Source organism: Takifugu rubripes, chromosome 12, assembly GCF_901000725.2.
Source record: "Takifugu rubripes chromosome 12, fTakRub1.2, whole genome shotgun sequence".
NCBI lineage: Eukaryota > Metazoa > Chordata > Actinopteri > Tetraodontiformes > Tetraodontidae > Takifugu > Takifugu rubripes.
Window position 1 is genome coordinate 6,411,733 of NC_042296.1, and position 27,475 is coordinate 6,439,207.

Below are 27,475 nucleotides of genomic sequence, written 5' to 3' on the forward strand. Positions count from 1 at the left end.
AAGAAACATAAATCTCACCCAGACTTAGGGACTCGGGGCTTGTGATCATTCATTAGCATGATAGCTCACTTTCCTTTCATCTCCTGTGCTTCAAGAAACAAAGCTGTTGCTCAATAATCCTACTTGTCCGTACTTTTGAAAGATTGTTGGTCGCATCTAGTACTTGCAGTACTTTGAAGTGCACCACTGTCTATTTACTCCGCCCATTTTATCAAGTGTGTATCAGATGTGACCTGTGTGCACTTGGGATGGCTGGGTATCCCAAAATATTTTCATGTAAACGTTGGCTGCCTGATGATAGAGAAAACTACGTGAATGTAAAAGACAGTCATAGTCAACGTTGGGTACAGTCAATCAGGCTATTGCTGGAGGGGTCGGGGTCAGAGATCAGGTGGACCTTTATTTTGAGGGCTCAGACACAAAAGGAGCTCTGACAGTTTCATGTCTTCATTAGCACTGCACCTGACTAAAATCTGGACTATGTCCAGTCCCGGGATCAGCCCCTGACTCTCAGACAACATCAGAGATGTTTGACTACCACAACACCACACTTTTCTTCTTTTAATACTTTAGCTCACAGCAGTTCTGCCTGTCCCTCATTTTTCTCATTCCTCAATTCATTTTCAGGCATTGATTCGGTGACCAGGACCAGATCAGTTATAGATCTGGCAATGCAAACTTTGCGTTGCCATGAGAACGCTGTTAAATGCCTTAAAGAATGATTTATAATGTGCCGTCAAGTTTTGCGAAGGTGCTGACTTGGCAGCAGATTCTGCATGTTGCTCGCCAGTTGATGAATGTAGAGAGGAGCTTTAAAGAACAGCCGAGGTTTCCGTTAGATCATTTAAATGGACTAATAAGACAAGCAGAATGATGAATCTGACCGTTATAACTGCGCCCACGATAGTTAAAGACCATCACCGTGTGTTCCACAAACACCACAATGTTGTAGCGACTCTGTTTAATTGGATTCAAACTGATTCCTCTTTCTCATATTTCCCAGACTTCCAGGCAGAGATAAGATGCTTTCTTTGTAATTTGCCTCTCATGCTAACGCTAACAGGGCTAACTCTGACCTGCCACAACCTACAGTAACTCACGATACCATCTTTGTTCTCCTGTTTCATTCCGACAAGCGTTTATCTGGCTTCTGTCTGCATTTCCCAGCATAAATATCGCCTCAACTCTGCGAGCGGTTGGTAGGTGGAATACAGTGGGGAATACTGCCGGTGTTCTGCTGAAAGGCGTGAAAAAAGATCTCTTAAAAACTATTTTCTTCACCAATTAATTAATGATATCAAATTAGATGAGAAATAAAGGGTTTGCGACAGCCTGTCCCTGATGCCGTTGGTCCATTGAGAGTGAGAATGTTCCACTTCTCCCCAGTTTGTGACCAATTCAAAATGACAAAAGCTTTTTAGGTGTGTGTACTGTTGGGGGGGCAGATGGACTTTCAACTGGAATTTCACACAGCTGAGAAATATCTTCAAAGTGGAGCGACGTGAAGGTGCGACGCAGGGAGGGAAATAAAAGCTGTAAAGATGAGCAGCATGCAGCGCTTATGCTAGGAGGGGGTGGGGGTGGGGAGGGGGAATATTTAAGACGGCTTCAGTAACGCAAACCTGTTTGATCTGCAACTCTTGTGTTTCAAGGACATAACAAGGTAAATAATATCCCCGCCGCGGCGGGAGTTCGGAATGTGGAGAACATAAAAACGAGCTGCCAGAACTCAACATGAGCTTCTCCGTCAGAGCTGATCAAAAGTGTTTTTGTCAGTCGGCAACAGGCGGGCGAACACAACCGACATTCCGGGACTCCCTGGGAATGCTGACAGGAAGGCTTTTTTTTTTTTTTTTTTTGACAAAACAAACCTTTTATTGACAGTTCCAATATGTACAACACTGATTCAATGTCTGAGTTTGATAAAAAAGAAACAAAAATATCTACAACACGTACATATATTTTTTGCATTTAAATGTATTATAACACATTTATATTCAACAAATAACTTGCAAATTAATTGCAGAATATGTCTACTCCCATTTTTGGCTCCGCCCATCTGCCCCTCCTGGATGCAGGAGCAGAGCCTCCTTCCACACGTTACTGTAATAGTTGGGGCTCTATTGTGAAGCAAACCCAACGCAAGGTTTTATAAAAGCATCTCTATCGCTAGAATAGTCCCAAGTGAATTTAATGTGAATGGCAAGAAGGGATTAAATAGTTCTGTTACAGTGAATTAGTTCTCGAGTTAAAGGGTGAACTGTTGCTATCTCTCAGGTCTATAAATCTGCTCTTGTTCTCATTTGAAAGTTTGGTTTCTCTGTAAGTACCTCCGACTTGAATCACAAAAGCTGTGCGAGTTTTGCCCCCCAAGTGAAAAAGAGATGGATGAATGTCCCACAGTTGAAAAGGCTTCAACATAATGGTGGGCAGCCTCTGAGTTATTGCTATTGTTCAGCCTTATTCAATAAAAGCCTCGTAATGATCTGTCCTTCTCAATCCGAGGCTCCACTTAACAGGCGCTGACCTTCGGTCACGCTGGCTCTCGCTTCTACAGGAGACACAGGAACACTCCAGCATTGATCACGCTGTTTTAATCTTGCCAAGATTAAGAGCCCTTCACTTCATCATAGAACAAAAGGCTCCACATAATCTACTTTAGATCCTCTACACGATCAAGAGAAAATTTAATGGCTTAGTACACTTTACAGAATGGAAAGAAATCTTTTGATTTTCTTCCTAAGACAAAAAGCAACGCTACCTGTACCAACTTACATTTTCTATATGGGTGCAATAAACAGACATAGATCCACTTTGGCCAACCACAACAGTGTCCCAGTTTGTATCTTAAACATCAACCACACCTTGGGGGCAAAGGTCATGTCTAAGCTGCCCAGAGATGGAAGACAGGTTGTGACTTCCAACGCAGGAGTTCCGTCTCTTACAATCAAAATTGTCTGTAGGTGCTTTAAAGATTCCCAGAGCCTGACCGCTGACAAGCAACAGTGGTAAGGAAAACGGGAACAGGAATTCCTTCAGCACTGGCTGCCAGAGCCGAAATGTACTGACGACGCAGCTTCGCAAACACAACCAGTTATTGGAGTTAAACTCTTGGATGTGGATGCTCCTTTCAAATCATCAATCATAATGTAGACTAAATGTTTACCAGCCAGGTGGCACCCCAGGTAAAAGCAGTAGGGTGGGCACGTTGTGTTCCTGCTGCCTACGACCAGAGGGAGGGATGGGAATGTCCATGTGTCCTTGTGATCGAGACTAATGAGTGACATTCACTCTTGGGCTGCTGGTGAGTCAGCTGTTCCTTCATCTGGAACTGCACAGTGGGAGCTTTCTGAAAGCAAAATCCAACTTTTCAGGATTCCAAAACTGATTGGAAGTATGAAGCATGCGTTCGCTGCTTTCAGTCAAACGTGAATGTTTAACCAGCGGCAAACTCTGCTCCATCAGGCTGGAAAATTTAGATAAATATATTGATTCGACGGCTTTTGGTTGGTGTTCAACCTTGCGTTTCTTCGTGTGTTGTTGGAAGGAAAAAGTTTAGAGGAGTAAATAGATGTTGGAGGTCATGTGACCCTGCTCTGAGCTGGCGCCTTCACAGATTAAAATGACAAGATGGTGGAAAAACTCGTTTGACTCTGTAAGCGACCTAGCCCTTCTCCTCCAGGATAGAGACTGGATGATAGCCGTGTTTATTAGCTTTGGCTGAACTACATTCAAGACAGAACCTGAAGGTTACAGATGATGAGACTGTAATCGGCACCTGACCCATTTATCACTAAGCAATCCCAAACGGAAAGTTTAACTTAAATACATGATGTCATTCTGATGTCGTTGAGGTAAATGTATAGCATCAGAGTTAGCTTACCATAGCATAATGATGTAAAGGCTGGAGAAAGGTAACCTGGCCAAAACTAAGGACATCTATACACTAGCATCTACATTAGGACCAGATGGGGTCACGCTCAATCACCAATCGCTGCGCCCTGCTCTATTGACACCCTTAATTGCAGATTAGTAATCAGCAGTTTATTAACTCGACCAAACCTCCTTTAGATAAGCCTGTCATTGTAAGTCCCCTCACAGGCCAAATCAGGCCCTGGTGGCAAAAGCCCACGGTCTGAGCTGTGTTATTGTGCTGAGCTTGGCCCTGGGCTCCAGAGAGAATCACTTCTCTAATGGAAAAGCATTGTTCGCCGCCAAGGATATACAACGGTGCCGTATACGCATCCGCCTATCTAGACTTATGCACAAGACAGATTGAACCCTCTATTGCAAAAAAAAAGAAGCTATTTTAGCCCGGTAATATCCACTCGAGTCGATTCTGATTAAGCCGTACATGTGGAACGGACTGCACCCAACGCGTGGGTGGAGAGATGGTGTCGTCTGGCATTGTGGTAACGCGTGCAGCAGAAAAATAGCTCCACATTCTGGTTTACAGCCTTGTACTTTAACAAGATTTAATGGGACCAATCATTGAAAAGGAGCCTATGCGAGGCAACAATAAGGCACTTGGCAAATTATTTATTCATCGGAGTGGGTTGGATATAGGTTAAAAAACACAATAATATGAGATTAGGGAAGTCTTTGCTAGAAAGATGGAGCCATTTCCTTCGAATCCTGCATTATTTATTTTAATCTCCCTCCCTGGTGCCACACAGATAATGTAAATGCCTGTTGTAAGTGCTAGACAACGGGCTGAATTAGGAAAGACACGGGGCAGTTCACAGTCAGTTCACGGCATCCGGCGTGCATTCCAAATGTACGAAGGCGCCTCTGAGGGTGATGCACTCCGACGGCTGATGAGGAGGGTTCCGTCCACCTCCACCTGGGTTCACCTCAGTCCCCGCCGCAGGGCTGACAGTCCACCGATCAGTCCCAACGTGGAGATTCAGCCATTCAGTTGAGATGTGTTGTAGTTTGTCAAGTCTATGAGGAGGAAGCAGAAACAAACAAGACAACGTTCAGATGAAGGCTTAAATCCTGGATGAATGAAGGTACAAAATGATAAGGAGAGTTCACCAGGACAGGAAAAGCCCTGAGGGGGGGCCAGGAAGGGTTCTAATCAGAGAGATCTCAGTACAGTGGAAATATGTTGAGGATTAAAACTTAATTTCCTCAAAGTCACATTCATTTTTCATGGGGCGTGATGCTGTATTCTCCGAGGAAGATTTTATTTTGGATTTCTTGAGGGCTTGAGATGTTCAAGTGTTCATCTGGGGGGTTTCCGACGGCCAACCCTCTCATTCTGATACAACTGCACTTCTGTTGCCTCTCATTTACCATCCTTCAGTGTGGAAAGCAGCAGCTCTGACAATCTTGTCTGATTTACAGGAAGTGCAATGCAAATAAATGGAAATACGCAAATGTCAGCACTTTCTACACAGCACACTCTTCATCATTCATCTGTGAACCCTCTTGACAATCTCAAACCTGAAAGTTTTTGTGCCTTCCTTCTAAATGAAATGTAGCTTAATTAAAGGCTGCCAACCTCCCTCAGGTTTGAGCTCTAGTCCAACTGTGATTTCCTACAAAGGTCACCATAATTATCTCACAAGAAAAGCTCAAAGCAGCATACCTTTAGCCCCAATACCAGAAGATAAAGGAAGGCCTGGCGTTGCCGGGACGCTGGCCTGAAAAGGAAAGCAGACGTTATAACCGTGCAGGTTAAAAGCCTGAAATCTGAGAAAACATATACAAAGACAAACATTTATTTATAATAAGTATGACACACTTCATATATTTTATCAGTCTTAGGATAAAGTTATTTGACTACACACTTTCTGCTATTTATAATAGTTTTTACAGCTTTTTGTTACAGTTATGTAGTTATTCCGAGCTTTGTGGCTAGATTATGGACTCAACAGACAGGAAAACAGATTACATTTAAGTTTAGAGAGTTTTTATTCTTATTTTGAGCTAGATTAGGGGAGAGATTAAACTGGGTTAGTTTGTTTACCTTGTGGGATGGAGGTCTTTTTAAACAGCTACTGCCATCCTCTGTCAGGTCAGCTGGGGGTCATTTAGAGTCTCTTTAACGGGCAGGGCAAAGGCAGCCTCTTTAAACGACTGGGAGAGGGTCACATGACCGGAGCAAAGCAGACAAAGTAAAAGGAGAAGAGAGAGCAATCCTCAAAAGGCCATCCCCACCCGCCCACCTCCGCCCCGGACACGCTTTAGGAGGCTTTGCTGCAGCGCCATGAGCGGTATCTCTCAGGGTAAACATTCAAGAGCGTAAATGTGTGTTTATTGATGAAGCCTGACGAGATCTGCGATCGCCTCGCATCCAGTTAAACGAGCAAACAGAGTTGGGAGAGGTTGCCGGGCAGGGACATTGTTATTGGTAAAGCCTTCACGTCTCAGTCGAGGGAGATTCCCAGCAAAATGCATCACACGGACTTCCAACAGGAAGTCAACCTTCTCAGATCGCTGAGGTTGTTGACAAGGTCAGTGATAGTTCGTTAGCAGCGTAATTATCAGTTATTTTATTCTGTTGTTTTCTTAAACCTTCATGGTTAGTTTAAATTAGAACTTTTTTTTACGTCGATAATTATTCTCTCCAACAAGGGACGTTTTTGTTTCTTTCAAAATGTTTATTGAGCATCAACAAAGAAGAAAATATTAAAGGGCTTACATAAGCTCAAAACTCAACATAGCTGAACAACTCGTGATTAGACCAATTCACCAGCATGTGATCAGTCATCCTAAATATGACTAGAATGTCAAAAATGCAAATGAATCAAGGGGTTACATCAAAAATCAGTGTCCGAATCATAAACCTCCGAACTGCTGTGGGTCCGGTTCTGTGGATAGCAAGTCGTGAGCGACCTTTTTGTTCTATAAAGTGAATGTTTTAGGGCCAGAATGATAAACACAAGTACACTGTCGACGATAACCACTGACACACACCATGCTTTTATAAGCCCTTTAACGCTAAGCTATTATTTTACAAAAACGAGGGAACAGCGAAACAATGTGTGTACAGTCGGAGTCTTTCAGTCCGTAAAGGTTTCATTTACAAGGGACACAGTTCCACCAGTTACCCCGCTGAAACTGATTATCTACAGTACTGCACGTTCCTAGAACTAAGCTACTACATTTTTAAAGTGATCAACCACGCAGCTCACGATTTGAGGAGTAAGAGGGCGATAAATTACTGGGTGGTGTGTGGAAACACCGACAGTGAGCCACTAATCATTACCAAGTAAAATAGCCGGATACAGCGCCATTCTTCACAATCACATAGCTCAGAGAGAAACTGAATGCGTCCTGGAGTCTTTTTTTTTTTTCTTTGGAGGGGAGGACAGATTACCCCGATCGCTTCATGGATTTAAACTAGCGGGGGTGTGCTTTTATGATCAAGGGAAGGCCGTTTTTATGTCAATCTGGGTCTCGCTATCACTGCCGTTTGGGTTATTTTTAGTTTTGGATACTAAAAAGGTGGGAGTGTCCATAAAAAAATCCATTACTTGGGTTGAGACAGCCATGAGGACTCAGGTGTGGGTTGTATAAACAGTTCAATATCTGGAGTATGGCTGATCTCTGTACACTCCCTTGGTTGTTCTTGCCGACAGGGCCTTGCCGCGATTGTTTGCCCACTCTTCCACACCTGAAAAGAAGAAACAAATTGAAAGGGATGAGTACAGAAATGAGGTTTATTCATAATAATCCACAGGCTAAAGGCCATTCCAGGCTGGCATTCCAGTTCTCAAGAACCTGGATCGGTTACCCCACCCTGCTTCCCAGGGCTGGGCAAGCCGGTCCTACCAGGGCCACAGTCCAGAAGGGTTTTCTGTTCTGCCAGGTAGACTAATGCTTTTACTTGGGATCCCAGTTTCCTTGGCAGAAAAGCCTACTGGTACTGGGGCCGAACCTACAAATCCCCCCAAGACAGAAGGGCTGTTTAATAAATAGCAATAATATACCCAACATTTTGCATACCAAGGGTTGTTTTTATGAGCTAGGGTCAAAAGTCCTCCACATTTAAAGCTGTAAATATTCTAGCCTAGCAACCCTTCCATTTTCTGTGGAATATGAGCCTTTCAGCAGCTCTGGACCCCTGTTGCTGATTGTACTGTTATAATAGGGCACATTATTGGAAACATTAGCATCTCGCTCAGCTTCAGATCCTTTTATAAATAGATTTTTGATTATTTCTGTTAAGAATAGCGCTGTCGCTAATCGCCTGGCTGAAATAGTGAGGAAAAATCTCTGGGAGTAAGTCACCAGGCCGCAATCAAGACCGAAACGCCGTTCAAAATGATCTTTTACAATTGCCAATCATGTCAGCAGATCCCTGCAGAGCGCCGTCCATCGTCCGGGGGCACGTGACAGATGGCTTGAACATAGAAATGAGCGCCGCTTTACCAGTGGTGCTCAACTTGGACAAAAGCATTGCACAGATGGTGACTCCCAAACAAGAAGCTCCACTTTCAGGTGGATGGATGCATCTCAGATAATTGAATGAGAGGATCAAACAGCTACTTGAAAAGGACCCGTTTAGTGGCTCCCAGCAAAAAGGTCACAATTACCATTAGCCCAAATCAGCCCCAGTGCACCCCTTGGAAGTGTCAATGTGAAAGTGCCAGTATCGATGGCATCCTTTGTCTGATCTCCAGCCAGCGCTGAGACTTCCCGTGAGCCGAGACTCACAAAGGCTTGTTTTTTCCTGTGTACAGGCTCTCTCTTGGCAGCACATCGCCAATACCCCTTAATTAAACCTGTCACCCCATCACTGACAGTCACTTTGAAGAACCAGACCAAGGTAACCTTGTGTTCCAAGAGCAAAAGGAGCACATCAACCCTGTTTATCTATTTTCCTTTGAACCGTCGGCCTTTTTCTCTGACCTGCAGCAGCTTCTATTTAAGTGGAGGCAAACTGCAACCTAATGAGAGCAACTGGAAGCTTCCTTTGAGCTTCAGCTCAGGAAAGACGGGTCTAAAAGTGGTGGCTCAGGGTCAGAAGCACCTACAAGCGGAGCCAGCTTTTGCCAATGAAGAGAATTGAAGACTTTTTATTGCCATAGAAAGGTGTACAGGAAGATTGTGCCTCTTTCCAGTTTACAAATGTTTTTCTTCATGTTGCCAGTCCTGAAACTGTTGTAACGTTGTACAAGCCTGATTCCTTACGCCTGCTCCTTTATTCCAGTTTACAGATGCAGTATTAGAGACAGATCTGCCTTCAGCTGCGTGGCTGAACGTGTATTTTGGCTCTAAAACCAAATCTGACCTCAGCCCACTTCCAAATTTAAGCTCGTTGATGAATATTAGCATAACATTAACTTAGTTTGGCTTAGTTTGCTCCTGTGAGATGCATGTTTCCACACCAGCTTTAGCTATAAGTGACAACTGCTGAGGGCTTTCACAAAACATTTCATCAGACAATCAACGAGTGAATCAGCAACTTGTAAAAGATGTAAAGCCATGTAGTTTTAGCTTACATCATAGCTAGCTATTTATACAACACAATACACGAGGCACTACCTTTACAGAGATGTGTAAGAACGTTAGACTTTATGATTTTCCATCATTAAACGAGGATCGTTTAGAAACTCACCATACGAGTCGTATGATTCTCCGCTGTGTCCGTATTCGTAGTAGTCATCTGAGCTGTGGAAACACGGAGCGGAGTTAGCATCAAAGAGTTACAGCTAAGGTCATTTATTATATGTCGGATGGCCGTTTGTCATCATAAACGGGCCTGTTTTCATGAGTGGTAATGATGCAGTCCCACCGGTGGCAGCACAGCAGAATTAGACCCTTGATGTAAAAACAAACACTTTCCCTTCTATCAAAATTGGATCTGCGACGCAGCTTCCACCATACCATCGCGATCTATACGTCTGGCAACGTTAATGAAACGATTCTAAACAAAATGGACAAGGCAACACAGGCATGCCCGCGTTGCTCGCATATTTCTTTATTTACATCGGGCGGATGGGAGCTGACAGAACAATCCAGCCCTGATACCGTTGGGTAAGAGCGCTATCATTCAAGAGAGGCAATTCATCATAAGGCTGCCGCTGAAGTGACAGCAGCCATCACAGCTGGGTCCTCTCCCCCGGCCTGTCAGTCATCCTGTCAGCCACCGCAGCAGCTCCCTGCGATTAGAGGCCGGATGGCCTCGTCCCAAAACCACTCCAACAGCGGCGAGGGCGCCGAGGTCACCACGAAGACGCCTCCTTGGAAGCAGCAGGTTACATATAGCATGTGTTTAAGAGCGTGCAAAAGATTCCACTTTCTGATACATCTTCCATGTTAGCCTAGCCTAGCATTCAAAATGTAGCATGGCGCAACATCTTTGGGCAAAATGAGGCAACGAATAATGATTCAAACGGTGCGGATTTCTTCCCATCGCTGCTGCAGCTACTGAAATATTCCAGTCCCCAATGCGTCGAAGCAAACCTAACGTTTTAAAACCTCGTAAAGCATCTTTCAGTCATCAGAGTTCCTCATCAGTGATGGATGAAAGCGGAGGAAGCTGCATCAGAGCCTGGGATCTATGAGAGGATGACTTGCAGTAAGCTGTGATCACAAATGGGCCGTTTCTAAAATCACATCAGCAAGAGTTAAACGTGTTGAAACTCAAAGAGAAAGCAGCTCCTAATGTTTGGAATTACATTCATGCAAACATCTGGTTTTTGTAACTTCCTGTCAAGAGAAACTGACAACAGAGAGGGTACATTTCTACTGAAAATCAGACGTATTTTTCAGCATATTTCACACAAACCCCCAGAATCACCAGAAGCAACCCCAACCCCCCCCCAACCCCGGCTGGTGCAGCCTCCCTCCAGGTTGTGGGGGCCAGCTGCCGCAACTCTGAGCCTGTGGATCCCACTCAGCCCCCCCGCCGCACATCTGCGGCAGATGTCAGGTCGCCGCGGTATCCTTGACGCTACTCACCGGCCGACAGACACCGGGGGGGGGGGACGCCGAGAGGCGCAGAATGCATGTTTTGGCTCATCACGCCGCATCCTCGTAGATGAGAACTGACAGCATGTTACAATAATGAAGTGTTGGTTTGCCTTTAAAAAGTTCCAAAGGTCTAAATAACTGTTGGGGAATCAAACACTGCAGGTGCAATTAAAGCTTAATTAGACAGGGTTTTTTTAAATCCTTGAATTCCGTAAATTGACTATTTTTCTGCAAGATTGTGCTTCTGAAAGTAAAGGCAGCCACAAAGAGACGGCTGCTGCGCTGGCTCGGCCCAGCTGTTAGGAGCCTCTCATTTCTGAGGTGACAGTTCATCAATATTGCAACACAACGTCTCTCAGTAGCCGCGTTCTCTCCGCAATTACGGAGGGCAGCGAGTCTCCTGGTGCGTCTCGGACTGCACCCGCTGCACCGTAAACACGGCTTTACTGATCAGGATCGTTCAGTTGGAGACGCAGAGGGGAGTTTCCAGGCCGACTGGAGGCTTTTGTCTGCTCCTCCTGATTCCTGGCGGCGTCAATTTTTCTGTGTTTATTTTACAAAACGTTTCTGATGTGAGGGATCTGCTGTAGTGCCCCGATCAATAAGCAATACAGCTGCGAGAGGGTCAATAACAGCTCCGCTCTGAGACTCTGACCGGTTGTGTCTCCTTTACAGGAAGTGCACATGCAGTTTATAAGACACTGGTGCTAACTTATGTCAGCCATTAATGGTAATTTATGTAATATCACATTAACATAAGCTCCCTTTTCCCCATTTGAGTGGCGTACGTCCTAAATGCTGAAAAAGCCTGTGAGGCGAGCAGCGTTTCTTTTTAGCAACGCTAACAAACTAGCAAGACAGCTCGGACTGATTGTGATTCGGCGCCGTTCAAACATTTAATTCCAAATATTAGGAGCTGCTCCCTCTTTGCGTTTCAAGGCGCTTAACTCACTTTTAGCAACGAACGTGCATGTTTGCATGTGGAAATGCTTCCTAAATAGGACAACGTTTTACTTAACATTCATCAACACAAATCCCCTCCTGATTGGTCCAGGGGAGGAGACAGAATCCTGGTCTGCCCCCCTCCCGAGAGGTGGCGGCGCGTCTCAGATAAACGCGTCTCTTTCATCAACGCTCTGATTCCAATCGCAGGTACGGACGGCGTCCCTCCGCAGCATCTGTCATCTCTGTAAACGCTGCATCTTAAGCAGCGACGTCGCCGTTCCCGGGCAGCCCCAAACAGATGGCGGTGTTAAATCTGAATGATGTAGTACACGTCCCCAGCGGTCTTTGTTTTCTTACAACGCCATTACTCTTCCCGTCCGGCGTGATAAATTTGAAGGGGTCGAGCAGGACATTCCGACGGGCTGCGGAGGGATCGCGCTTTTGTTCACTTATTCCCATCGTTTGTTTCGCTCGTTCGCTAACCACCTGGAAGTTCCTCCTGCAGACTTCTCCATTTTTATTTATTTTTTGGTTTCATTCACTCCGAGGAAATGTTACATTTAAATGAGAGCTCGGGAGGTTTTCAGAATCAGAAGCACAAAGAAAACCGACGGAAGGGAGGAAAGGAAGGAAACCTTCCTCGTGGACAGACCGGAGATTGTTGGCGTGGAGGCTGATTGCGCAGCTATCTCCAGGGCCGACCCCCTGCTGCAGAGCCACAATGGAGGACAAAATGGCCCGCGGCATAGATTTGACTTTGCAAATGAGTTTTCTCCTGGGTGTTGAACGGACCATTTATGTTCCTCGCTTCCGCTTTTGTTAGGTAACGGAAATTTTCCTTGGGGGGGCAAATAGCACCTCCTCCAGTCTGCCACACTAGCTTCAGACCTGCTGTCAGAAATTTGAAATTACTTTGGTTATTTTTGTAGGACATTGACTCAGAACACCCCACCTTCCGTCCTTCAGTGTGTCTGGCCGGTAGGACCCCAGCAGACACCGTTGATCCGTGCTTAGAGAGATCCGGGATCCGAGTTTTAGAACTGCTATGTTGTGCTAAATGGGGTTGGTCTACCTGAAGGCTTGGACGGGCGTTTGTAACAGCTGGGGGCTGCAGACAGAGAGTAAAGTGCTGACAGGTGAGTGTGAGCTGTCAGAACATTAAGGTATAATCGGAATTGCTCTTAGCTGCAAGTCAGGGATCAGGAAGTTGCTAAAAGCTTCGTGGACATTGAGCAGATCAGAAATCACCGCAGGAAGAACCCATCAACACAGCTGTCTCCAAGTTTGGTTTGATGTCTTGTTTTTGGGCATTTGATAGAGGTTCCAATTAAATATTCGTCCCACAAGCCCCTTGTTGGTCCTCGCAGTGTCCAGCCAGGTGAGAAATGGCGGCAGCTGTTTTTCCACGCAGCTGCTGCTGCCAGTTTCTGTGCTGCTTGATGAAATGTTCCCTGAGACCTTCTGAGGCTTCCTCAAACATCCACTTTAAACTCTTACACCCTGATCTCCTGTTCTTCTCTGCTCCGTGCCCGTCTCTCCACCATGGATTTCAGTTCTTCCCTCTGGGATGTGCCTGCCCTTTAAAACGCCACCACACGGCTCCCCTCCTGCCACCCCGCCCTCCAGCCTCGGCGCCGGTCCCGTAACGCCGCGTACCCGAGCAAACGTGCTGGGAGAGGTGTGAGGCGGTGGCGGCCGGCAGTTTCTGAGGTGTCAAACATGAAATAATGCTCCGCTTGCGCCTCAGCGACCTCTTTGAGTGTCCAGGACAGGACGCGCTGCAGCTGTCATCCGTCCCAATTCCCCGCAGACGCATCACAACCTCTCCGCTAATAAAATTACCACGAGCACCCTCCTCCTACCTCCTTGACCTTAACACGCCTTGAGCACCCTCCGCGATGATTCTTCCTCTGAAGCCCGCTGCTGCGCGTCCAAAAAAAAAACCCCAGGACGACGCGTCCGTCTAGTGTCACGGAAACGGGGACCTGACAGAGCGCCTGCTGTGGCCGCTGCGCTGAGCTAGCCGCGCACAGACTTCCCCTCAGGCCTCGTCTCTCTTCTGCGGCACGCGCTGGAAATGAAGCGCGCCGTCTTTGGGGAACACCTTCGCTTTTATATCCAAACTTCTGCTGAGCGTGGGCGACCAGCGCGGGGTGTCACATTTAGACTAATTGAGCAGAGAACATTAAGATTTAATGATTCCTCCACAAGCAGAGCAGGAGCTGTATATTTGCTCAAATGCTGCAATAAAGCTGAATGTCAAAGATCAAAAACTGCATTTGCTGCAGCTCTAGCGTTTCTAAGTGACTTGTTATTAATGCGCGTGGCTCCATGGAGGTACCAGACCCAGCTAGCACAGACCAGGCTCCACAGCCAAGGTAAATAATGGATCCTAACAATTGATGCGATGTCTGTTATCTGATTATTGGACACCAGCAATCTGCCGCAACAGTCCCCCTGTCGGCCGGTGTCACGCCCGGGCAGAGAAGCCGTTCATTGTCCTCCTGCCAGGCAGCCACATTCTTGACTTGTTAGGAATTGTTAGGAGGCTCCTAACCCAGGCGTCCACGCCCAGGTGCGTGCCGCTGCCTTCCAGGTCCCCTGCTGCTGCCGGGGCCAGCCGTCAGAGGCACCTCTGTCCATCACGAGGACTAAACCCGATTGCATCTGCGAGCAAGTGGAAGCTGCCTGAGCGAAGCCGCTGTCGCTGAAATTCAATTATTAACTTTAAATAAGTGGATTTCTCCTAAACAGATAGGCTATATGTTGTGATCTGTTCCATATATTCTTCCTGCCGTTGCCTGCAGGAGTAAAGATATCACACAGTGAAGCACAAATTTATCGTCTAAATCCAATCAGTGCAGCAGAAATAGTCTCTAAAGCTCATAAGGTATACATGCACAGTGTCATCCGGCATTAAGGGCCACTTGTGGGGACGCAGGGCACCAAACAAAAGAAGTAAGTGAATCAGCTGTCTCTGCGGGCGCAGGGTTCTGCGTCTGGGCCCTATTAGCTGCTTTGCCTCCCGCTCGATAACAGACATGAAAATCTCTTTGAGCCAACTCAGCCTCCAGCCACGACATGACCGGCTCTATTTTTCTTTTTGCGCCGTGCCCACCCGCCTGGCGCCCGCTCCCACCTTCGCCGCCCGCCTCCCCCGACTATTATTCACGAGGCTGCTGTAAAACAAATAGCTGCATGCTACGAAGCCGAACAAGCCCGGTTACATTCCTGCCCGTGTGTGTGCGCGTGTGTGTGTGTGAGGGGGAATTAAATAAATAAGGCACAGCTCAAAAGATGGATGAGGCCCATGTGACTTACATCCTGACACCACCACAAAGGAGAACATGAAGCAGGCCGCTCACACAGCCGGGGGACACACTAACGTTCTGTCTTGTTTGCCTGCTTTAGGCGTTTCTCCCCCAATAACGCCCACGTTGTGACACGGCAACAGTCGTTCTGGGGCCGGTATGGGCTGACGCTGACACAGTGCAGCCAACCAAAGTCAGCGCCTTTGACCTTGCGCGGCTTTGGAAAGTGCCAGAGATCCCTGCTTGGAAGGAAATCAATACTGTGCATTTAGCTGCGCAGGAGCCTTCTGTCCCGGGGAGCAGCCTCCCACAATGACCCGCAGGGACGGATTTGCATGGAGATGAGAAACACTCCAAACTGAAGGTCTGGATGGTTTCGGAACAAGATGCATCACTGAGTCCAATGGCCGTTTTTGGGTGTTGCAGTTGATGCAAAACATCAACTTTTATGAAGTGGTTGCGAAATAAGAGCGCTTGGCGAGACCGCAGCACACTACGAAACAATAAAGCTTTCCATTGCCGGATGTGGGCGTGGCTTGCTTACACAATCAAGGGAAGCGCTGGAGATCAAAGCAGGAGCGCAAATAAATTCACAAACTGACATTTCTGGATCGTTTTTAACATTTTCATCTACCCAGAAGCTCACATTCTCTTGCATTTCCCAGGAAAAAGTTCTGACTCATCACATTTCCGAGTGCTCTTTAATTGACGAGCTGTTCTGAAGTGCTGTCATTGACATGGTACCCCGCTTTGAGCTTTAGCAGTGATTATAACAGGCTTTATTACAAAAATGCTGCTCTAAACTCACTGCAGTCAGTAAACTGGGACTGTTCTGAGTCAAATACTCTTTTCTTTAACTGAAAAGCACATAGATCGATTTTAATTGTCAACCTTTGATATATTGCAGCATTAAAGTGTCGCTAAAGGTGTGTTTGTCATGCGTTTGCTTCTATCATTTGCTTATTTTTTCTCCACCCTGCCGATGTGTCAGTCACTCTGGCCTTTTTCTTCTGTTGTGTGATGAAAACTCAAAAAAGGCGCGACAGACATACAATTTCCTAGACCTGGACAACTGTAGAGGAGCAATTTATTTGTGGGGGGGGGGGTATCTTGAGTTTTCAGTTACGGTCATGTGATCTCTTTTCCAAAAAAATAAAATGGACTCCCTTGTGCCACTGAGAGTGAGGAGATAGAACTCAACAGCACAAACCCAATAATTCAGTTTCAATCTTCCATTTACAGCAGGATGCTTCCTGTACCTGCAGCCGAGATTCAGATGTGAGTGTCCTCAGAAATATCAAAGCTCCATTGTGAAGCTACGAACTCTGATATTCAGGCAGTTGTGTACTATAGATAATGGTACCTTTTTCTATCATTTTCAGAGGCCTACATTAGGAGGCCTGCGAGCCGAGCTAACATTTATGTGCTTCATCCTGTCTGTACCCGTTCTGTTAAGACTGAGGAGGGCTCTGCTGGAGGTTTCTGCCTGGTAAAAGTAGTGACGCCACTGTGGCTCCCGGCTTCTAAACGTGTTACTCACTTTTGTCCTTGGTTGTTGTAGCTGTTGTCGTATGATTCATATCCCTGCTCGTCGTAAGCCGTTCCGTAGCCGTCGTCGTATTCCTGAGGCCAAAACAAAAGAAGAGCGCTGTTAACGAGACAGCCTGCGTGAGCAACAATAGAACACCGACCTGTTGAAAGTGTCAAAAAAAAGAGGAGCTAAGAGGATCATTTTCACCACAAAACCTGACGGATTATTCAGTTAAATTGTGCCACTCTTTGGGATCAGTCCCAGGCCTTTCTGTTCTGTTTGACTGTTTTTGATATTCCGTCTGGGTTTTTTCCACGTTTCAACCCCCTTAAGTGGCTGGAGAAGTAGGTCAGGCTGCTCGACGTGGAGCAGGCACCCGTATGCAGCACCGCTAGAGTTCAGCTCTGCTTGTCTCCGTGTCAACTGGCTGACAGTGGGATGTAAAGACCCTCGCTGGGGCGACGTTTCATCACCGCCTCAAAGGATGAGCCTTAAACATCTGGTTGCACTCCAGGAGACACACACTCACACACACACTCACACACACTCGCCAAGAGAACATCAAAGCCAACCAGTGCCGCGCCCACCCTCATTTGGGATAAACGGGACTTATGTTCCACAAAAGGCATCGACCCCTGGTGACGTATCTCATCCCCGTGCAAACTTCCTGGTTAATTCCATCTGCCACTGATTTGCATGCTCGAGATGAGAGTCTTTGAGACGTAACAGCGGAAGAAACCGCTCATCACATCCGCGTTGTCGCGCCGTCCCTTTTCACCATTAATCCGCTACAATGCGGAACTTTTCATTATGCAAACACGGAGAAGAAGCGTTTGTTGTCGGCGGCTGAGATTACTGGCAGGTGCATTGTTGGAATTCCGCTTTCACGCTCGCACCTTGACGTGGTCGTCCCTCTGGGTCGCTTTCATCTCATGTTTACGCTTCCTTTGTTGCCTGCCTGTGCGAGGGAGGTGCGCTGGTTTCTAAGAAGCCTCTTCGTCGTTTCCCATTTTATTTGTCTCGAGGTTTTACAGAATTCAAATCCCTCCTGGCACTTGTAATTCGGCATTTACAAGAGTCATTTTTTGCAGTAAGTAAACTGTTCCCCACACAAAAGAAATGGCTGTCGCGCAACTCTAGGAACACCTTTAATAACACGGGTGAAGGAGCTCCGACAAAGCAGCGCTGTTCTGTCAAAAAAGAGGTAATTAAAATCGGTTTTCAACAGGCAGACGAAGCTGTAAATTCCCACCCTGACCACAGTTTACAGTCCATCGTACAGTGATGCTAAATCATTTGTCTGTTTTTACCAGACAACCAGGGTTCAGGGGTTGACGGGAACTGTAGAGTAGCCCAGCAGGGGGACGAAGATTATTGCCTCTGGGAAGAAGTCGGACCAGAGCTAGAATCCAACGCGTAATAGTGCTAATCTGTGGAAAGAGTCAGTGGAATTTTGAAAGCAGCCATGTTAGCGTTTTGTTTTTTTAACCGCAGCCCAAAAAATCGGAAGCATTTCAAATTTTGTTTACAGTGTGGGAATAAACCCGTTATTGCTGAGAGATGGCAGGAAGTTCTAAACTATGGGGTTCTGAATGGAAAAGTCGCTACGAGCATGAAATAAAACATTTTTTGTGGCTATAGGAAGATGAAAGGACGGTGACTGAGTCAACCGTCTGCAACCTCCCCGACACTATCTTTTATTACACCTAGAACAGGTTTGGTTGCTTGGATGTGTGGTGATAAAGACTGGTGCTAAAAGGGGAAATATGCCTTGTCTCATCTTCCACAATAAGTATAGCGATAAAATAAACAGGCAAACTTTCGACAAAAGCTGAACAATGCAGAAAATGTGGAAAGATATTTAATTTCTCTAAAGAAATATCAATAGAATAACTGTCAGTGCAATCAAACTTTGTTGTGGACCAGGATTAATTGATAATCACAAACATGAACCCACCCACACACACACACACACACACACACACACACAAACACAAGTAGAACACGCTCACATAAACCCAGGCTCTCTTAAACAAACCGTCCTGCATCAACTCGCCTCTTCCCATCCTAAACATCGGCTCATGAGCTCACATGAGCCCTGAGTTCTTTTTTATATTTAGCAGCATTTATTATATTCTCTGCTTTCTCCCATGAAAAAAAAAACTATGGTTTGAAATCGGCGCGTTGGACCGACGACAGCATTATTAAAGCTGCTCTATAATAACACGCGGTCTGATGCGTTAGCATTGATTTAGCATTGGGGGGAAATATCTTGAAGAGCACAAAGCTGTGACAATGAAGCGCTGAGTTTCCAACACTAAACAGGATTAGTGTGACATCGAGTCGTTGGAGGAGGAGAGGAGATAGACGGGGGAGCGAGTGAGCGGCCCCTAAGTGAGTCTTTCATTTGTATGCCAGTGAATGGCTGAGAGGCGTGTTGTTAAGAGATAAGGACTGGCCTCTGCACTGCAGACGAACCGAGGGCCTGGCGCCGTGTTCCGGCAGCGCTATCACAGCCGCTGCGTTACAATACCATTATAACAGATAGGGCGCTACTGACACCCAGAGCGGGCTTTTCATACTCCGGATTTGTTCCACACAAATCGCGCTAAGTCCAAATGACTTCAGCAGCAGTGTCAGAGGCTTTTTCCCCCTGTCGCAGTCCGTGCGTGAAAAGTGCACGTGTTGCGTGACCCCGCGCCGGGTTGCCAGTGGTGGGAGAAAATAATAAATAAATTACGCAAATCAAAAGATGAAAAGCCTCGTTGTTTCCAGATGACTTTATAATGATACCATCTGTTCTAAGGGAGACGTGGCGCCTCCTCACAGCTGCGCCACACACTGATCGAAACGTCTTCACAATAAAGGGAAAATATCAGGGACGACAGATGACCTGGAGTGCGCCGCACTCAGTCATCGGAGGCAGAATCTCATCAAAGTTAGGTTCAGATAAAGAAAATATTCGGAAGGGTCTGGAGACTGCTGGGATCTGAGCAGGAGGAAAGTGGCCTCTACCATTTAGCCAAAGGTTCCATTGGCCTTGACAGCCCGACACCGAGGTCGGCGTCTACACCGAACCTGACTAACGTTTTAATACCTCGGGAGTGGCGCGGGGGGGGCGGCCTGTTCCACACGTGTGCATTCCTGTTTTACCGAGTGGTTGAGACTGTCGTCGACTGCCGGCCGCCGTTAAAACTGCTGCAGTCACCAACGAACATCGTTCTTACTGTCAGCAGGTACATGCACGGCGACACACCAACCCAGCTTTTATTTATTTTGAAGTAGCTCCTGTCGAGATGCTACTACCAAATGTCAACATAATTTGTTGCCGTCAGGGAATGGAAGGCTGAATTTAATCAGTAGCTAATGCTGCCTAAACTTCCCCTCAACTCTGACCAATCACGGCAACTTTTTTATATTTGTCAAATAGCCTCAGTTGTAGTTACGGACATTTTCTTTTGCAACATCAAGGCCTTTAGAATTTAGAATAGATTCAATTACAAATGCTGTTTGTTCAAAATAAGAACGTGTAAAATGAAAACACGATCCCTGGAATGAACCACTGCATCTATGGGGGGGGGGTGCTAATAATATGAGCCAACTTCAATACAAAAAACATTTTGCCGTGTTTCTGTATAGGAATATGAAACTTTAGCTTCCGGGAACACCACAAATCTGTGCAGCTGGAATTCTTTCATAACAATTACGCTGCATTCAATTCTTATCGGATATGATTAGCAGCTAAGACAGGTTCCCGGGCACCTAATGAATTACCTGAAATGAGATTTGGCCGCGGGCACAACAACCGTCCCAGACTGATCCGGCAGCCGAGGCTGCATGGAGGGACAACATCATCCCAGTGATTTTATTTGGAAACAATTGAATCCAGAGTAATTTAATCCCGACACAAATAGAAGAATCATGTAAACCGAATCCGCCACGACAAGGATGCTGCACGCCGGAGCGTTATCATGACAAAATGACCACAAGGAAATCTTTGTTTGTCAAAGGAAGAAAAATGCCTGTGGCTGAGGAAAATGCTTTGGCCGATGTCATGCTGCACAAAGACAGGACGGGATCGTGCACCGGCGCCGGGCGCTGATGAATGGGGGCCACAAATGTGAACAAGAGGGATCTCTGTCATCGCACTGATGAATACTAGAGCCGATGTGTCAGCGCCCCGCCGAGGACGCTCGTCCCAGGACGGTGATGTGTTCGGATAACAGAGTCAAACTCCTTCCGCCTCTAATTTGCGGCGGCGCGCTGAGATTTATCTTCAGGCAGATGTTGGGGCCTCTTTCCTCGGGGGGGGACAGTTTACAACTGTGACAATGATGGCAAACAGCTGGCCCAGGAGTCGTTCTCCCTGACCTCCACGCCTTCCAATCGCAACCTCTGAATAAACATGTCAGGTGTGCTTAGGCACGGCCTGCTGGGGCAATTTCCCCGGGCAGGACACCTCCTCTCTGCTCCCCTCTGCTAAATGTGGCGCCTTGATGCCGGGGCACCGGGGAACTGCAGCATGAGCTTGGCGATGCTAAGCTTGATACCTTCATCTGTGGTAAACTGATAGCTGCAGCCCGTTTCCCATAAGACTGAAGTTTCAGCGTAACGCCAGCACACACAGATAATAACAACATAAACCAGGCCCAGAACGTGGATCTGTTGGGTTGACAGCTGTCTGGATTTAAGTTCAGATCCTTAAATATGATCAGCTCTCATTTTACACACGTGCAATACAAACTGCACGTATCCTAACACGAGGTGTCTGAACTCAGAACTGCAGCCTTTTGTCATTTCTACATGAGCAGAACGCAGCAGGACCAAAACCACGACATGGTGATCTGATGCTGATCTGATGGTAAAAAGAAATTAAAACATCACAAATGGCTCAGAAATCTTTAAAATATTTCGATTTCCAGAACAGAATCTGGTACAGGGAGAGATTCTTTGTACCTGGGTAATATACTTACATATTCGCCATAGGTCTCCTGAACAACAGGAGCCGGTCTGTATCCAGCCGTGGGGGGGGCACCTCTTGCTCTCTGAACCCCTCTCCCTCTGGAGGATGGAGCCCGGCTGGGTGGGGCTCCTCTGGGTGCCGCTCCTCGGGGCACAGCAGCGTGCAGCGGAGGGACGCCTCCTCGACTCCTGACACACCAAAAACGACAGTTTAGGCTTAAAGAAGAGCATTTATTTCTAGTTTCTAGGAGAAATAAAACAAATCCACGCACATATGGTGGTTAGTATGAGACGAACCAATCAGAAGCCTGGTTCCATGTGTCATTAAAGTGAGGCCGCCGGTGCATTCTTTCTCTGCGTGATGAGATCGTTTATAACGTTTGGAGTCAAGCTGCCTTGTCTGCATGTACTCCAGCTAATGATTTTCTTCAGCAGCAGCCATTCCTCGCAACCATGGCAATAGATTTTATATTTTCAGCAGCAGGTTATACTGTACGTGTAGGCGGAGACAGAGAAACAGCGAGGGTGGAGGGCAAGTTCCTCCAGTCGGAGGAAAGTGAGTCATGTCCATTACTCAAAAACACAACATGTCTTGGAGCTGAATTGCTTTCCCGTCTGAGGGAAATGCAGATGAGAGGAGCGATATCTGCTATGTGATGAATGTTCCGGGCGTCGGGGTTGCAGTTTTTGAGGTTTGGCTTCACCTTGAATGACGAATCGCTGTGTTTTCTGCAGCAGCGTCCATGTTATTAGCACAGAGCAAAGATTCCAGCCCGCGCTTGCTAATTAAGTTGGAGGGAAAACGTCTGCCGGCTTGGTTTGATGTCAAAGGCGGCCTGACCTTGTGGTCTGAAATGTTGTCTGAGAGCAAATAAGTATTTTAAAGCTGCAGCAAACCCAACCACAAAGGTTGCTCTCGGGGTCATTTGCTTCAGCGTGTCCTATTTCAGCTGTGTTCGTGTGGGTGAGAGGACTCGAACCTGGTAGGAGAATGTATAAACTCTCATCCCATTTGTGACTGAAGGAGACAGCAGCAGGTATTTACTGGGAAAAAAGAATCCCTCAACTGCAAAAATACAAGTCCATATTTCAAAAATGTGCATGACTTCCTGTTTGGGGAGGCTACGCGGCTTCTGTCATGGGCGTGAAATGAGGCAGGGCAGAGCCCAGAACCCCCAAATCTGTGTGACTATCTGTGATGCAAAGAGATGGGAAACAACAGCACACGTGTGCGTCAGACAGGGCGCTGTTGTCTCCTAATGGCCGTGAGTATTTTATTTTCCACTCTTGTGAGGTCTCGGAGGGGCTGGATGTAGCTAAGATTCACCTTCTGCTGTTTTGCATGTTTGGCATAAAAAGAACAATTTTACTTTGCGTATATTTACATACGAGAACTCCAAATGTGAAAGAGTGGCAGCCATTGCATTGTATCATTCTGTTGTGTTCCTCCCATCTGGGAGCTTGTGCTTTCTGTTGGAATTAGAAAATGTAAACCAAATGCACGCATGCGGTCTCAACCTGCTGTCGGTTGGCTCTGACTGTGTTCCCCTCTCTGAATCGACTCGTCTGGCTATTTCAGCACGTATTGATGGCTTAAATATGACAGAAGAGAACTCTTCCCCACATGTCAATATCAGCAGCTCAAGAAGAACAGAAGTAATATTCTCATGCTGAGATGCACGGTTTTCCCAGTCGAACCGTCACCCAAAAGGGGTTTTTTTAGACGGCCAAAGTCGGTCAACAACGCTAAAAGCTCCACCAGAGTTGCCCACGTCCATCTCCAACTGTAAAAACCAGAACCCACTATCGCTCTTCTCAGTTTGACCTTTGACCTCCCCCATCTTCCCCACCTCCATCATCCATGTCTTTCTTTTTCTCAAAAGTTAATTATTCATGCAGCACTTACATTCTTTTGCTAAGATTGCCATTTAATGCTAGCATTGGTTGTGAACTGTCCTTTTGTATCATTTGTGCTTAACATACTCAACACTTAAGATATGCCTAACCTTGCATTTAATGAGGCACGCGGCATCGTCAGTAGCTGCAGAGTAATTAACGTTTGAGACCCCTGCTCCGCAGCTTTTTAATATTTAGCTTCATTTAACAAAGCGCATTAAAGCACACTGCTTATATATGGATGAGTTCCCTTGTGGGACTGTAGCTAAAAGCTAAAACATATAAATGGAAGGAAGCCAGGAGGCGTGGTTAGGAGGCAGTGATCAATGGAAGAAGGAGGCAGAGTGAGTAGAATAGTCCTTCTAAACTTTGTCAAAGCTTTAGGCTTTGCTTTTCCTGCACTTTTGGCACATATTTAAATCCCGTTTCACCGCCTGGTGGCCCAGGGTTTACTCCACATTCGCATTCATAAACAACCAGCCTTGTGCAAAGTTGCAAAGTTGCAGAGTGGAAACTTTAAATTATAAAAGCCGCGCTTCAGCTTCTCGTTTTACGCCAGACATTTATGGTGCCTGCCTCTTCATCGTGGGTCCTGCTGAGGTCTGCACATCGTCAGCCGAAACTGAGCAACAGGGCTCATTTTTCTACCCTCAGAAGAAGCTTTATGCTGTCATTCCTTCTTGTGCCGCAGCGTATGGAAAACAACTTCCAGAGACAGATAGCCCATCACGTCACACAGGCAGCATTTGTCTGGCTTCTCTTGAATTTATTGGAATCTTTTAGAACCATATGTTCTTTTCCCTCTCTTCGGTAATGTTATTTGTCAGCTTGATGTTTCAAGCAGAACCCAGATAGGCAAAGACATGTTGGAATTTCGGTCCAACAGCTGATCTGATTTGAAAACCTGATTTCCAAATGACTCGGTGTTGTGTGACAGTAACGACCTCAACTATCTGTAACCTTAGAAAACATTCATCCTTTTTTTGGTCAATTAAAGCACCCTTAATTGTAAACATCATCTATTTTGCTCAGCAGAGCTGCGGCGGTTTACCTGGGAGGACCGGGAGCAGGTGTTCCTCTGCCACGCACGGCTGATTTGCCCCTCACCGACGGCACCTTGGCATCCTCGGAGCCGCCGTTCAGGTAGGTGAGCTCCTGCAGCTGGGCCTGTCTGATCTCATCATTGTAATCCTGCACACAGCGAAGCCTTGTGTTCACACGCGCAGACAGCAGCGCACACGTTTTCAATTACACTGGATTAAATTCCAGCCTTTATCTCCGAGGCTACAGCCCAGGGAATATCTAATTAATGTACATTTACAGTACTGCTGTGACCGCTGTTCCTGAGGCAGCAAAACATTTCAGATCTCCTGCTGATAAATCCTTAAACTGCTATCTTCTCCTATTTTCATTTTTCTGACACTAATTAACTTGGAAATAGACCTTTAATCATTAATCAATGCATCTAATTGTCATGTGTCCCCTCTATCGATAAATGGGTTTTGTGGGTACTGCTAAAGGGAGCGGACGGGGGAGGGGTTTACTGATAATTAATGGGGAAATGTAAATCATCGCGGCTCCGAGCTGAGCTTGAGGAGATCATCCATAATGGATGGATGGATGGATAGTAGAAAAAAGCTCCCGCACTGCTGGCAGGGAGGGATTGGCCAGATGAGGGTCTCTTCCTCAGATCAAATTGAATGAGATCCTATCCACAGCCTCTGTCTGAGGCAGCCCCGGCACAGTTACAGCACAGGTGTGTCGGCGGGAGCCGGAGGGATGAAGCCCAGGACAGGAGAGGGGCTCCAGTGTGTGTCCATGTACTTGTTTACCTAGCTAACCGGGGACAGCCCGTCCTCACTGAACAATCGGGGACCATTTAAGAAATGGGGCCTTTATCTATTTTCAATGGTAACACTTAAAAGAACTGATTATTATTGCAGTCGAACTCTCGATCTTTCAGCGAATTGAAGCAATGTGCGCAAACTAAAGTTCCTTGCAAGGTCAAATTCCAGTGTGTGTTTACATACTGGAATAAGAAACTTCTTGATTTCCTCCAGCGCGTGACCCATCCTGGCATAGGCCTCAGCCGGCGGGGCGAACACCTCGATGAGGACGTGCAGGTCTTCGTTCAGGTGGTGATACTTGGCCTCGCCGCTCTGCCGTAGCTCTTCTTCCTGATAATTACACATGCTGTCAAACATGCGCTGCCTCTGGAATAACCCCGATTAACTGTCACTGACAGGAACATCAGTTTTCCTTTTACACAGATTCACTGGTACTAGCTGAAATTCAAAAATCGATTTTAGCCCAACCAACTGCTCAAATTTAACAACTTTTTGATGAATAATCTCTATTTACTCATTCTGAGTATTGTCATTTGCAGAAATGGATTCAGCATCGATCAGGTGCTGTTTAAACTTTCATAAAATACAATTAATCGCTTTAACAAATGGAGAATTTATAGTACATTTACTGATCCTTATGCCACATAATTATATATATTAGACATTAAAAGAGGGGCAAAATGCAATTCCATTATTTCATGTGTAAATTATACTATCTTTAAAAGCATTTGGTGTGGGTCTAAATAGGAAAAAAATACTTTTTGGGGGTGCTTTTAACAGCAGGGATGACATGACCCTCGCCCTGCCATGATACGCACCCCTTGCTAACCTTTACTGGGAAAGGGTCACATGCATGAAACTTCCTCCACTTATAATCAGTACTGAAATGATCCTTAAAAGCATTTGATGCTTGGCTAAATAGGAAAGAAGAAGCAAAAGAGGAGAAGAGAAAAGAAGAAAAAAGAAGGGAACGGATGCTTTAACAGGACACATACACATAGCCTGCTCAAGGTCACACGGAGCGAAAACATCAAACGGCACAAAAATCGAACACACTGACAGGTGCTGTGGTATTTGTGGGGACCCTGAACAAGTAACCTATCTAGAGAATAAATACATCATGGACGTGTCACAAGGAATGCCTCTGACACTCCCCGATGAGCCCACATGTCAGAAAGTGTTGTTACATGAGTTGTTTGGAGCCGGAGGCAGCGGTGCCGGTAACCTAAAGATGCTTGTGTGTAACCGGGGATGTACAGGTCGTCATGGGCGCGTGGAGCACGGCAGATCTTGTTTATCTTCTGAAATAGGCCACCTATACCTCAAACCGCTCCTTCTGAAACTGTAAACAGCAAAGGGTGAAGAGGTCACCCCAGGCCGACAGAAGCAGGCCAGCCTCGGTTACTGCTGGCGGGAAATAGGACAGTGAAAAACCTCAAACGCCGTCACCACATTACACAAAGGCAACAACAGGTTTGGCGTCCCAGTTTCTTCTTTTCCACATAAAAAGGGGGGGGAAGTCTTCTCGAGGGCCTTTCCGACTTCCTCCCCTTCTCCCTCTCCTGTGTCTCTGATGTCACCTAATTATAAATAACCTTCTTTTAAAGTGCCTGTGGTATGTTAATGATATGTTAATTTTGCCCATAAATCTGAGCTTTACGAGCAGAGGGCTCCTTTGCGTGGCGCAGCGGCACCGTCAGAGCTGCCGCGCTGAGAAGGGAGCGCAAGCGGAGCGTCAGAGAGAGACGACTTCTCGTATCAGTCGCCCATCTTCCCTTTCATGTGTTCCCTCGTACATTTGAATTTAAAAAAAAAAAAAAGTATGATAAAAGCAGCGTAATCATCACATCCTGCTTTGACTGTCATCAACCACGATGTTAGCGCAGCTTGGCTGAGGACATCCTCGTTCTTTTACTCATCCCGTTTCATGTGGGAAAAAATGGTGCGTTTGCTCTGCGTATGTGTGACTATGCTGTTTTACATATGATATAGAAGATATAATAACAGCTTTCATTCTGCAGCTGCTCTTCCAGAGCTGATAAGAGCCAAGCTAA

The 27,475-nt window shown here is 46.3% G+C and overlaps 1 protein-coding gene across 2 annotated transcripts in view; it reads right to left on the bottom strand.

Annotated features, from left to right (window-relative positions):
- Nucleotides 1-1,877: 1,877 nt before the first annotated feature.
- khdrbs3 (KH domain containing, RNA binding, signal transduction associated 3) overlaps nucleotides 1,878-27,475 on the bottom strand; it is a 59,756-nt gene continuing 34,158 nt past the window's right edge. The window contains exons 4-11 of one of the 2 annotated variants that reach the window (XR_003890346.1): nucleotides 25,605-25,751; nucleotides 24,626-24,765; nucleotides 21,690-21,867; nucleotides 16,726-16,808; nucleotides 9,572-9,624; nucleotides 7,485-7,624; nucleotides 5,594-5,648; nucleotides 1,878-4,944 (exon numbers count right to left, since the gene is read on the bottom strand). Coding sequence is in view for 1 of the 2 variants with exons in the window: in XM_003969082.3 (XP_003969131.2) it covers nucleotides 7,533-7,624; nucleotides 9,572-9,624; nucleotides 16,726-16,808; nucleotides 21,690-21,867; nucleotides 24,626-24,765; nucleotides 25,605-25,751 (693 nt within the window). In the remaining variant the exon portion in view is untranslated. Of the gene's footprint in view, nucleotides 4,945-5,593; nucleotides 5,649-6,590; nucleotides 7,625-9,571; nucleotides 9,625-16,725; nucleotides 16,809-21,689; nucleotides 21,868-24,625; nucleotides 24,766-25,604; nucleotides 25,752-27,475 lie in introns of those variants that run through there. The other variant, XM_003969082.3, reaches the window with a different exon arrangement.